Source organism: Neofelis nebulosa, chromosome 2 (genome assembly GCF_028018385.1).
Source record: "Neofelis nebulosa isolate mNeoNeb1 chromosome 2, mNeoNeb1.pri, whole genome shotgun sequence".
Taxonomy (NCBI): Eukaryota; Metazoa; Chordata; class Mammalia; order Carnivora; family Felidae; genus Neofelis; species Neofelis nebulosa.
This window is the reverse complement of record NC_080783.1, coordinates 136,886,589-136,900,212: the sequence shown is the minus strand read 5'-3', so window position 1 is coordinate 136,900,212 and position 13,624 is coordinate 136,886,589. Positions and strand designations below refer to the sequence as shown.

General features: G+C 37.0%; 1 protein-coding gene across 2 annotated transcripts in view; it reads left to right on the top strand.

Annotated features, from left to right (window-relative positions):
- The window catches only part of AGL (amylo-alpha-1, 6-glucosidase, 4-alpha-glucanotransferase), an 84,616-nt gene that overhangs the window by 10,829 nt on the left and 60,163 nt on the right, over positions 1–13,624 (top strand). For both annotated transcript variants that reach the window (XM_058716445.1, XM_058716446.1), the window contains exons 3-5: positions 6,253–6,463; positions 7,225–7,391; positions 7,996–8,199. In XM_058716445.1, the coding sequence (XP_058572428.1) occupies positions 6,253–6,463; positions 7,225–7,391; positions 7,996–8,199 (582 nt within the window). The remainder of the gene's footprint in view (positions 1–6,252; positions 6,464–7,224; positions 7,392–7,995; positions 8,200–13,624) is intronic.

Genomic DNA, 13,624 nt, shown 5'->3' with positions numbered 1-13,624 from the left:
TTAAGAAAATCATAAGGAGGGGCACCTGGGTGGCTCAACTAGTTAAGCATCTGACTTCAGCTCAGGCCATGATCTCATGGTTTGTGAGTTTAAGCCCCGCATTGGCTCGCTGCTGTCAGCACAGAACCCACTTGGATCCTCTGTCCCCATCTCTCTGCCTCTCCCCTGCTCATGCTCTCTCTCTCTCAAAAAAATAAACTTTTTTTAAAAATGATAAGAGAAATTTTACATTTATAGGACTGTACTGTAAAAAAAAAAAAAAAAAAAAAGTGTAATTAGACCTGTGCAGTTCAATCCCATATTGTCTAAGGATCAACTATACCTTTAAAGATACTGTTCCACTGTCTTCTTGCTTTTGTTGTTTCCCATGAGAAATCTGCTATCATCTTTATCATTGTTCCTCTGAACTTACTGTGACATTTTCCTCCCCTCTGGCTACTTTTAAGATAGTCTCTTTGTCACTGGTTTTGAGCAATTTGACTTTGATGTTTCATAGTGTGATGTTTCTTGATTGGGGACTTATTGAACTTCTTTGTATCTATAAACCTGTTGTTTTTATCACATTTGGGTTTTTTTTTTTTACCCATTATTTCTTTAAATACTTGATATCTCCCCTTTCTTCTTCTTTGAGGACTCAAATTACCTATATATTAGGCCACTTGAATTGTTCCACAGATCAGTGATGCTTTTTCAATTTTTTAGATTCTTTTTTCTCTGTTGGTTTCATTTTGCATATTTGTGGGGGTTTTTTAATGTTTGTTTATTTTTGAGAGAGAGACAGACCATGAGCAGGGGAGGTTGCAGAGAGAGGGAGAGACAGAATCTGAAGTAGACTCCCGGCTCTGGAGCTTCCAGCACAGATCCCGATGCGGGACTCAAACTCATAAACCACGAGATCATGACCTGAGCCAAAGTTGAAGGCTTACCCAACTGAGCCACCCAGGTGCCCCTCATTTTCCATATTTCTATTCCTGTGTCTTGAAATTTACTAATCTTTTTTTCTGCCATGTCTCACCATCTATTCCATTTTTCATCTCAGACCTCGTAGTTTTCATTTTTAAATTTGATTTGGATCTTTTGTTTTGTTTTGTTTTTTAATATTTTCCATGTATTGACATAACTTTTTGAGCATATGGCATACAGTTATGATAACTGATGTCGTTCCTTATCTGCTAGTTCAACATCTATGTCATTCCTTGGTCAGTTTTCATTAATTGATTATTTTCTTTGTTATGGGTTCGGTTTTCTTGCTTCTTTGTGTGTCTTATAATCTTTGTTTGGATGCCAGTCATTATGAGTTTTACCTTATTGAGTTTTACCAAAAATGCTGGGTGGTTTTGGATTCTTATAAATTTTTTTGTCTTTGTTTTGGAATGAAGTTAAGTTACTTGGAAATATCTTAATACTTTTTAGTTATACTTTTATGATTTGTTAAGCTAGTTTATGCCCTGTGTAGGGCTCTTTGTTCTCTACTCCTAAAGCAATATCCCCTGAATTTTCTACCCAATGCCTCATGAATTATGAGTTTTTCCAATCTGGCACTTGATTTTTCTAACCAAGCACTATTCCTGGTCACAGACATGCACTGATCAGTACTCTGCAAAGTGCAGAAGGGAGGCCTGCTGCAAATCTCTGGAGTTCTGTCTTTGGGCACTTTTCTCCTCCTCACTAACTACTCTTATCTATAAACTAGCTGCTTTGGTCTCAACAGATTCTTAACTCTATCTTCTCAGCTTAGGAAGTTAGCTGAGCTCTGCCTGGGTTTCTCCTCCTTGTGCCTCAACCTGGACATTCTTTCAAGGTAGTAAGAAGGGGCAGTTATAGGCTTCACATCGTTTATTTTCTGTCTCTTAGGCATCACTGTACTTTGTGGCCTGATGTGTAGGCTTGAAAATTCATATATGTTTTCTGGTTTTTCTTGGTTTCTTCTTTCAAGTTTCAAGGAACAGCATAAATCCAATCCCTGTTATTCATTCCATCTTTTCCAGAAGCAGAAGTCTCAGGTCCTTTACATCTTCTGTTTCCTCTATGTGGAATGCCTTACTGTAGATACCTGTGTCATCAAGGCTGTCACTTCCTCTTTCTGTTTAGCAGTTTTGTATTGAATGCTGGACATTATAAATGTTCTGTTGCCATATCTCTGGATTTTTTTTGTCTTCCTTCAAAGGAGTGATGCCCTGACAGCCCTTTCTGCCCATAGGTCCTATCCCTGTGTTTTAATAAAACCACCTTTTTTGTGCCCCCCCCAAAAAAAATAGAAGTGATGTCTTTTATTTTGGCATTTACATTATCTGTGGATCAGCTTAATCCTTTTGAGGATTAAGAGAGCCTCTTAACATGGAGCTCAATCCTATGAATTGTGAGATCATGACCTGAGCCAAAATCAAGAGTCTGATGCCCAACCAGCTGAGCCACCCAAGCACCCCCCTTTTGCGGCTGTTTTAAGCTTTGACAGGATAGGTATAGTAGTTTTTACTCTAGGACTATATTAACCTTGCTACATAAGACATGAATCTTTTGAATACAACAGGTGTTCAACGAAGTCTCTTCACTCTGAAAATTATAATGTCTCCCAGGCCTGAGTGAGTTCTGGGAATTGGTCAATTGATAGTTCCTAGTAGTTGTTCTTTGCCCAGCCTCATGGATTCAAACACTACTCGTGTGAGCCTGGTATTCAGGCAGACTCAAGATGACCCTTGGTAATTTTCTAGAGCTTTTTCTTTGCATGGTTTCTTCTGCACCATACTCTGCCCTAAAAATTATAGTTTCTTCACCATCCTCAAATTCTAATCTCTGTCTCCTCAATTCAGACTACTATTTCTGCTTCCTGTGTCACAGCACAGAAAGTTCTCCTAGTTTAAAGCTAGAGAATTCATAGGAATCACCATTCTCTTCGGCATCACAGTCCTTCACTCCTTATTTCTGAAAACAGTTGTCTCATTTATTTCTTCTAGTTTCTCAGCAGAGGACAAATCTAATACCACTTACTCCATTATGGCCAGAAGCAGACATAATCAGAATGATATAATCAGAGTGATATAATATACAAAGTGATTTAATACACAAGTTAGGTCATGTGACTTCTCTGATCAAAACTGTTCATTGGCTCCTCATTTCATTCAGAGAAGAAACCAAATTCTTACTGTGGCCTACAAGACCATGATCCGGCCCCCCTGTTACCTTTCTTTCCTTGTATTGTACTACTTCTCCCCGAGCTTATTCCAGTCCACACATACTGAGTTTCTTGTTATTTCTGGAATCACCAAGCTTGCTTCCGCCCCAAGTCTTCTTGGTTTCCTCTGCTTGGTCAATTCTTTCCATGGACGACCATGAATAGCCATGTGGTTAATAACTCCCTGACTTTTCTCTAGCTCGTCAACTTTTTAATATTAAAAATTGCTACCGCCTCCCCACCATCGCTCCTTTATCCCCATTTTCCTTACACTGCTCTGATTTTTCTTTCTTCTCTTAGCATTTATCCTTCCCTGATATACAGTTGTTTCTTACTTATTTATCATGTTCATTGTTTAATGGCTGCCTTCCCCCTTTAGAACTCAAGCTCCACAAGGGCAGAGATCATTGTCTATTTTGTTTCCTATACATAGTATGCACTCATGACATAATTTTTTATACTTTGTTAGATGTTTCATAAATTGAGCATTAAAAATATAGATATTAGTATGCTTCTTCTCAAAAAGTTTCTTAAGAGGTAAAAAATTCCAGTTTTAAAATTAATAAATCACAGAGATGAAGAGTACAGTGTGGGGAATATAGTCAATAATACTGTAATAACATTGTATGGTGACCACACTTACTGTGGTAAGCACTGGGTAATGTGTAGAATTGTTGAATCACTATGTTGTACACCTGAAAGTAATACAACATTGTGTGTCAATTGTTCTTCGAAAATAAATAAAAAGTAAAATAAAATATTTTTTAATTTCCTTAAGCTTAAAGATTATAATCATCAGAACTAAATTTTCCTGCCTTCATTTGTTATTATTGCCCATCATTAATTGAATTGTTATCTTCATGATTAAAATTTCTAAGCCTTATATTTCTTTTTTTATTAGGTTTTTTAATTTTAATTCCATATAGTTAATATACAATGTTATATTAGTTTCAGGTGTACAATAGTGATTCAACAATTCTATACATTACTCAGTGCTCATCATAAGTATACTGTTATTTGCTTTATATTTCTAACAGACTTTACTGTAGTCAGAATTTTCACATTCTGGTATCAAGATATAAAATCTTCCCAGAATCAACCGTAATTTTATTTTATAGTAAAATTATGACTATAATGTGTTAATTTTTTTTTTGCCTCCCATGGCAAAATACTTGCAATACATTATAGATGTCTCAGATACATTTTAATAGAAATAGCCTAACTTAGGCAAAACTGGGAATGTTTTGGCCCTCAGAATTCCAAATAATACTTAAATACTAAAACATGAGGATGCAAACTAGTGTAGACATGGTGGAAAACAGTATGGAGGTTCCTCAAAAAATGAAAAATAGAACTACCATATGATCCAGAATTCCTCTACTGAATATTTACCCAAAGAATATAAAAACACTAATTTGAAAAGATTCATGCACACGTATATTTATTGTAGCACTATTTACAGTAGCCAAATTATGGAAGCAGTCCAAGTGTCCATCAATAGATTGATAAGGAAGATACAGTATATAATGAAATATTACTCAACCATTAAAAGTAACAAAATTTTGCCATTTGCAACAACATGGATGGATCTAGAGAATATAATCCTAAGTGAAATAAGTCAGTCAGAGAAAGACAAATACCATGTGATTTCACTCTATGTGGTATTTAAGAAGCATAACAAAGAAAAAAAGAGACAAATTAAAAACAGATTCTTAAGGGGGCGCCTGGGTGGCGCAGTCGGTTAAGCGTCCGACTTCAGCCAGGTCACGATCTCGCGGTCCGTGAGTTCGAGCCCCGCGTCAGGCTCTGGGCTGATGGCTCGGAGCCTGGAGCCTGTTTCCGATTCTGTGTCTCCCTCTCTCTCTGCCCCTCCCCCGTTCATGCTCTGTCTCTCTCTGTCCCAAAAATAAATAAAAAAAAAAAAAAAAACGTTGAAAAAAATTTAAAAAAAAAAAAAAAAAAAACAGATTCTTAAGTACAGAGAACAAATTGATGGTTATTAGAGTGAAGGTGGGTAAGGGGATGGGTGAAATAGGTGAAGGGGATTAAGAATACATGGGGCACCTGGATGGTTCAGTTGGTTGAGCATCCGACTCTTGGTTCTGGTTCAGGTCATAATCTCGCAGTCATGGGATCGAGCTCTGCATCAGGCTCCATGTTGAGCATGGAGCTTGCTTGACTCTTTCTCTCTCCCTCTCTCTCTCTGCCCTTCCCCTACTTGCTCTCTCAGTCTCTGCCTCTCTCTCAAAATAAATAAACTTTAAAAAATATATTCTAGGGGCGCCTGGGTGGCTCAGTTGGTTAAGCGTCCGACTTCAGCTCAGGTCACGATCTCGTGATCCGTGAGTTCCAGCCCCACGTCAGGCTCTGGGCTGATGGCTCAGAGCCTGGAGCCTGTTTCAGATTCTGTGTCTCCCTCTCTCTGCCCCTCCCCCGTTCATGCTCTGTCTGTCTCTGTCTCAAAAATAAATAAACGTTAAAAAAATTTTTTTTAAATATATATATATATTTTAAAAAATGCACTTATCATGATGAGTAATGAGTAATATATAGAATTGTTGAATCACTATATTGTACATGTGAAAATAATGTAACACTGTATGTTAACTGTTCTGGAATTAGAAAGATTTCAAGTTCGGTAAAATTTCATTTTGTTTTTCACTTTAAAGCTATCCTAATTTTCTAAAAGTACTCTCAATGAACTTGAAGACATGTTATTAAAAAGGAAAAAAAAAAAAGAACTTGCATATCCCAAAGTAGCCATGCAAATAGGAATCAATTTCCAGGAGGAGAGGAGAGGGACAATACAGAGCAGACAGTTCTGTGTTGTATACTGTATGTTAAAATATACAATTCAGCTAAATTAGATTGCAGAATAGTTCCAAAACCAGCAGTGTTGTATATTAGCATATATATATATATTATATAATATATAACATGTATGTATATTATATAATATATATATTTAAAACATAGTTGAGAAACCATAGTTTTTGTAAAACCTTAAATAAATCATTTATTTATTAATGTGGTAATTTAAATTCTTACAATGAGTTTATTGAAATGTGCTTTTTGTTTAGGGTTTGAACTACAGTTCCGACTAGGCCCCACTTTACAGGGAAAAGCAGTTACTGTATTTACAAATTACCCATTTCCTGGAGAACCATTTAATCGAGAAAAATTCCGTTCCCTGGAATGGGAAAATCCAACAGAAAGAGAAGATGATTCTGATAAATACTGTAAACTTAATCTTCAGCAAGCTGGATCATTTCAGTATTACTTCCTTCAAGGGTAAGTCAGGTGTCCTATATGTTGGGGGAGAAAAAGTTAATTCATTCTATCTAGTTAAATTATCTAGCTTGTAAAAAAAAGTTAATATATAAACCATGGACTGCAATTTTTTACAGGATTTTTTGAGATGCAAATAGAATATGGTTCTTCAGTTCCTAGGAAGCAATTATAAGACTCATTGCAGATTCAATTTTTTTTTTTTAAGTAACCACTTGAATAGTCTTTTCATATAACTTCATTATAAGATGCTATTTGCTTGAGTGTCCTTGTTATTACTGATAGGTATGCTTATTTTTCCTTAATGCAACATTACTAGATATTATACATACTATGTCATTATGTAGAGATTGAAAAAAGGATAAAATAAGGCTTTTCCATTGAGTTTCATTGCAACTTTTTAAATGATTTTATGTGCTTAGAAATATATTTTAAAAAAATTTTTTTAATGTTTTATTTATTTTTAAGACAGAGAGAGACAGAGTATGAGTGGGGATGGGGCAAAGAGGGAGACACAGAATCTGAAGCAGGCTCCAGGCTCTGAGCTGTCAGCACAGAGCCCAATGCGGGGCTCAAACTCACGAACTGTGAGATCATGACCTGAGCCGAAGTTGGCCGCTTAACCAACTGAGCCACCCAGGTGCCTCTAGAAACACATATTAAAATGGGACAATTCACCTTCCCATTAGAGAGTCAGACTATATTAGATGAGGATTTTTTTTCCTATCATTAATTGAGAAGTTCTTGTTTTGTTTTTTCCTTAGAAATGAAAAAAGTGGTGGGGGTTACATAGTTGTGGATCCTATTTTACATGTTGGTGCTGACAATCACGTGTTACCCTTGGACTGTGTTACTCTTCAGACATTTTTAGCTAAGTGTATGGGACCCTTTGATGAATGGGAAAGCAGACTTAGGGTTGCAAAAGAATCAGGTAATGTCAGCTATCTTTCCTTTCTTTCTTAAAATAAATGTAATTATCCTCTGTGATATAGATTTCAAGAGCTTTGATTCTCCTTTTAATTTTGTTTCTTAGTATATTTAGTAATAGAAATAGATAGAATCATATAAAGTTGTTAAGACTTAACCATTTTTAACCTGCAAAAATAGCAAATTATATGGTTCAACTTAGAAAATTAAGGAACTCTAATAATAAAATGAGATCATTATTGTATAAGTAGGAGCAAGACATGCTAATATACTTGTATTTCTCTACATGTAAATATATCCATCCAACAAATATAAATTGAACCCTTAATAGTAACTAGGCACTGTGTACGATTTTTTCAAGTGCATTATTTCACTATCTCTGTCTTATATATGAGGACCCTGATATCCTGAAAGATTTAAGTAGACTTGCTTGAAGTCACTTATGGTATAGCTAAGATTTGAACCCTAGTCTTTGATTCCTTTTCTAGTTACATGGTTGCCTTGCTATTTGAAACTACTTAAAGGAAGTCTAAACTTATATTTTGCTTAGTTTTAGTTTTTTCATTTGTTTTCTTACAGTGGTCTTTGTTTATTTTCTTGCATTGCAGGTTACAACATGATTCATTTTACCCCTTTACAGACTCTTGGACTATCTAGGTCATGCTACTCCCTAGCTAACCAGTTAGAATTCAGTCCTGACTTTTCAAGACCTAATAAAAAGTATACCTGGAATGATGTTGGACAGCTAGTGGAAAAATTGAAAAAGGAATGGAATATTCTTTGTATTACTGACGTTGTCTACAACCATACTGGTATGAGCTTAATTAACTACCTCCATTAATTTTGATGAGAATATTATATTCTGACTATTTTATTTCTTGTTGTTTTATGTAACATAAAATTTGAAAACAATGATATATAGGTGTCCTTCAATTTAAAAATCACTTTATATAGTATCACTTTTTTTCTTTCAGAGAAAATAAGTGTTAGTTGAAGGTATATCAATACATAGTTATTTTGCATGTGATGATTATAAAAACAGGAGAGTGATCATAGAAGGGACATTTGATCACATATTTCAACTTCCATTATTAATACTTTGCAGACCAACTTGTGAATCCCATACAGCAGTAGCTCTGGTACTATAGTATATATTTGAAAAAACTGAATGACTATTTAAGGAGAAAATTATTGGTAAACTCTTAGAAGTTAAATCTAAAAATTATACCTTTTACATGTTAAAAGGGCTTATTAAAGTTAATCTGTTTGGATCTCAAGATTCTTTACCAGTATACAATTCCATAAAATGTATCAGAACTTCCCAACTGGCGATCCTCAGGGAGATGATTCCTCCTGTCACCTGTCAGACAGCTGGGCCTGGAGAAGCCACTGACCATGATCAGCTTTCAATTTAACGCACTGTACCTTGCAAACATTATCTGCTCTGTGTGCCACAGTGAAAACTTCCTAATATCTTAGAAATCAGTATTCTTCACTTGAAAATTTGACATTATTGATAATTGCTTTAACATCTATAATATTATTCACATCAAGTTTATCAAAGTACATAATGACATTATATGAGTTTAGGATATGGCATATGCAGCTGTAACAGAGACAAAAATATAGTGACTTAACTCTGAAACTGTATTTATTTCCTATAAAAGATTAGATAGACATCCCAAGACTGCTGTGGTAGCTCAGTGGTGATGGGGAACTAGGTTCTTTCTCTCATGCTGCTCTCTCTCCAATAGTTTGCTTCCAACTCTTAATCAAATATGGCTGCTCCAGCTCCCAGTAACACCTCTACCTAGTGGAAATGAAGAAGGGAAGTCATGACTTTTAAGGGCATGGTCTGGTGTGTGTGTGTGTATGTGATATAAGATATATATCTATAATTCCACAATAAATATATGTGATATATATGTGTATATATATATATATATTTTCTCATATTTTATCAGACAGGATTCTGTCTCTTGTCACACCTTGCAATGTAGTCTGTCAGCCATGTGTGCAGCTGAACCTTGGGAATTCTGTTACTAAAGGAACAAAGGGAGAAAAAAATTGGAGTATAGTAACAGTCTCTATTAGAGACTATTTCTGAAGCCTTTGAGAGATTCTATGCAACATAAAAGAAGTAAACTTTGCTTCAGCCCTAAATTGGAAGGTGTTGCAAATTATAATGTGCTTTTTGTGAAATAGGTTTTCATTAAAAAATTACTGTCCAGGGGAGTCAACTTCCAGAGATTGGCAGTGTGAGGGCTTTAGAGTTCTGTACCCAGCAAAACAACTGGTAAAAATTATTTTTTAAAAGAACTGTTTAAAGTCTTTGAAAATTGTTCTAAGGGAATTCAGCATATGGAAAAGCATTTATGCAAGAAAATCTCCTAAATCTCAATAAAAGCAGTGATAATCTGTGACATTTGAACCAGGACCTGCTTCTCCCTGCCCCAGTTCAGAATGATGATAGATCTACTCCTGGCATGTGCAGGTGGGAACACAAGGTTCCTTTTCTCTCCAGCTCCCAGTTAAATGTGCAGACTTCCAACATTTCTTATGTCCCTCCCAACTGTAGCACTCTGTTGTAGAAATTCCGTTGTGAGCAAGAGCACCTGAGATGTCCCTTCCTTCATCCAACCCCTATTCATGGAGGGAAAGCTCTACCCCGTGCGTGGCAGAGCAAGAATACTGGGCCCTAGTTGCCCTTGTCCCAGTTTGCTTGTGCAGTGGAGCTTCCACACCTAGAGAGGTAAGCCAAAAAAACCAGCTGTGGAGCAGTGACACAGGTATTCTGCCCAGGGGAAGAGATGTGCAGTAAGAACAGAGTAAGAACGAAATTGACTTTATTGGTACATAGCATGGGACACTGTTGAAAACAATGGAGACTTTGGTGGTAAACAAGAGAAGGCTGGTATCATCTTGAGAGCAACATACTAAACCATAGGCCAGGTAAGTGGTCTAACTGAAAGAACCAGAGAAAGAGGCAGCTAAGAACAGCCCTCCAAGAGTCCTACAAGTCTCAAAGACTGGCCTCAGAGACTACCCCTGCCGAGGGGCCCAAATTTAATTGGATCGTATTGTGGAGCAATTTATGCTTCAGCATATTATCAAAAATAATAGCACAAAAGAGTAACAGCTAAGTGTGATTCCAGTGGATGCAAGCAGCTTAACAGAGTTCAGGGAAGGAGACAGTTGAGAGAGCCCTGCTAAAAACCACCGACATCCCAGACTGAATGCAGATGGCCAAGGCTGCGCCCTCTAAGCGGCAACATCCGTGGCTGCTCACCGTGGGGGAAATAGACTTCACTGAAATAGTACGGCCAAGTTTCAAACAAGCAACCAACGAGACCTGGAAGGAATGGGCTCAATATCCAGAGTTGCTGCAATACATTATCTAAATTGCCCAATTTGCAACAAAAAATTGAGACATGCAAAGAAACAGCAAATGTGACCCATACGCAAGAAAAAAGCAAGCGACAGAAATCGCCTTTGCAAAGTCCTAGATGTCATGCTTAGTCAGCATAGAGTTCAAAGCAATTATTATAAATGTATTTAAAGAATTAAAGGAAACCAGCTTATAGCTGTAAAGGAGAGTATATGATAGTATCAAATGGAAAATATAAGTAAATGGAAAAATTTTTTAAATAACAAATGGGAATTCTGGAGTTGAAAAGTAAATTAAAAATTCACTAGAGGTGTTCAGCAGTGTATTTGAGGTGACAGAGTAAAGGATCAGTGAACAGAGTTTATACATTTTGAAGAACTGAAGAAAAATAAAAATGAACAGAGTTTCAGTAAAATGTGGGCCATGTTGAAGCACACCACATCATAGAAATGAAATGCCGGAAGGAAAAGAAAGAAAAGAATAGAAAAAACACCTCAAGTAATGGCTGAAAACTTCCCCACCTTTAAAATTTGATTAAAAACAAACAAACAAACAAACAAACAAACAAACAAACATGAATCTACACATCCCAAAGCTCAGTGAACTTTAAGTAACATAAACACAAAAGTAGCCACACTCAACCACATCTTAGTAAAAAAACATTTTAAAGCCAAAGATCCAGGGAATTTTGAAAGTAATGCATACCTTGTTTTATTGTGCTTTACTTTGCTGCAAGTCTATTGATGCCATTTTTCCAACAACATTTGCTCACTTCTCATGTCTCTGTGTCACATTTTGGTAATTTTCACAATATTTCAAACTTTTCCTTATTATATTTGTTATGATGATCTGTGATTCGTGATTATGACTTACTGAAAGCTCAGATAATAGTTAGCACTTTTTAGCATCAAGGTATTTTTTATTTAAGGGATGTACATTGTTTTTATAAGATATACTGCTATTGCACACTTAATAGACTACAGTATGGTATAAACATAACATTTGGGGGCACCTGGGTAGCTCAGTCAGTTGATCTCTGACTCTTAATTTTGGCTCAGGTCATGATCCCAGGGTCATGGGATCAAGCCCCATGTCAGGCTCAAGGCTGAGTGTGGATCTCCCTCTACCCTTCTCCCCTGCTTTCTCTCTCTCTCTTTCTCTCTCTCTCTGTCTCTTCCTCTCTCCCTCCCTCCCTCCCTCTTTAAAAAAAATAAATAACTTTTATGTGCATTAGGAAACAACAAAAAAGTTGTTTGACTTGCTTTATTGTGATTTTCACTATATTGCGATGCTCTGGATCCAAATCCACAGTATCTCTGAGGTGTGCCTGTATCTTGAAAGACAGAGGTTGTCAAAGTTATTTGAAAAAACAAGACCCAACCATATGCTGCCTACAGGCAACACACTTTCTTTTTTATTTTTTGAATTATTTATTGATTATTGTTATATCTCCATTGTTAGCAGATCCAATGATAAAATTGACACATGGTTTATGTGTCAATAAATATTTCATTCTTTATACAAAATGCAAACATTACATTTTTTCACACTTTAGATTCAAAGATACAAATAGGTTGACAGTAAAAAGATAAATAAAGACTTATCAAGGTCTGGGAGCTTGGAGGTTCTCTTTCTGCTTGTTCCAGAGACAGCACAGCCTTGGGCATACATATGGTCTTCCAGATTGCCAGAAGTGAATGTGATTTTATTTTGAAGCCTGGCTTCCCAGTATTTACCCTGGGTCACAGTAGTTTAGTGTTCACTCCATGTTTGGTTAGAGGTTGTGTTTAAGTCCCTTTTGCCAGTGAGTTGTCCTGTGTTGATGGGTCTGTATGGGATTATGGAATGTTTTCAGGTCTTTCCCATGTCCTGTTAGAATTGCTTCTGAGTGGGTGCAGCCTAGTGCACACACCCAGCCTTCTCAACCCCCAGTGTTTCCTGTGATCCCAGGAGGGATGTCCTCTGCTTTCTCTTCCCTGGGTTCTCTCTATTAAATTTCTGTTTTGTTTGCTATGATTTTTTTTTTTTTTTATATATCATGGAGCTACCAGTATTCTTTTAACTACTCTCTACCAAGGTCTTCGTTATTTTCAACAACACCTTAGGCATGAAGTTCTTCACTCATTGTTCCAAATAAAGTCAGTCCTTTCAGGCAGAGCCTTTCATCCTCATGAACTGTTTTTCTCCCCAAGCGAAACACTTGTGCTACTGCTCCAGAGCTGGGGATTGAGACCACTTTTCCCCAAGTGCCATCTCATTCTGGGGACACTTGAGGCAGGAGATAGCAGTCCCTGGTCTTCTCAGTTGCCCTCCCCATATGGAATCTTCACCCTCCAAGTGAGCTCCAGCTCCCAGGAGGCAGTTGGAGCCCCAATATTCTTGGCCTCCCACAGCTGGGTAGAACATCCACCGTACAGGTGGGGACTAGGTGGAGGAAGGGAGCCAAGATTTTCTCTGCCTGCCTACTTGGAATGGAGCTTCTACAAAATAGGGTTGGAGGGAGTGAGAAACACAGGCAGCCTGCCTCCCCCAGCGTGAAACTGTAACCCCAGACTGGGAGTTGTGGAAAGGGGGAGTCTCCATGTTGGCCATGCCTTCCCGGAGTAGAGCACCTGGTATACAGCTTCCATTAACACGTGGCTGGTTGGGAGAGTTAAGGGAGAAGGTTGTAGTTCACATGCCACAGACTGTTGCTATTCTTGCCAAGATTTGGTAGATTTTCTTAAATAAATGTTTCTCCATATGCTGAAAGCCCTTAGGACAATTTCCAGAGACTGTAAATGATTATATTTTATAATTTTTGCTATTTAAATTGTGGTTTTGCTCCAGAGAATGTCTGCTAAGTTCCT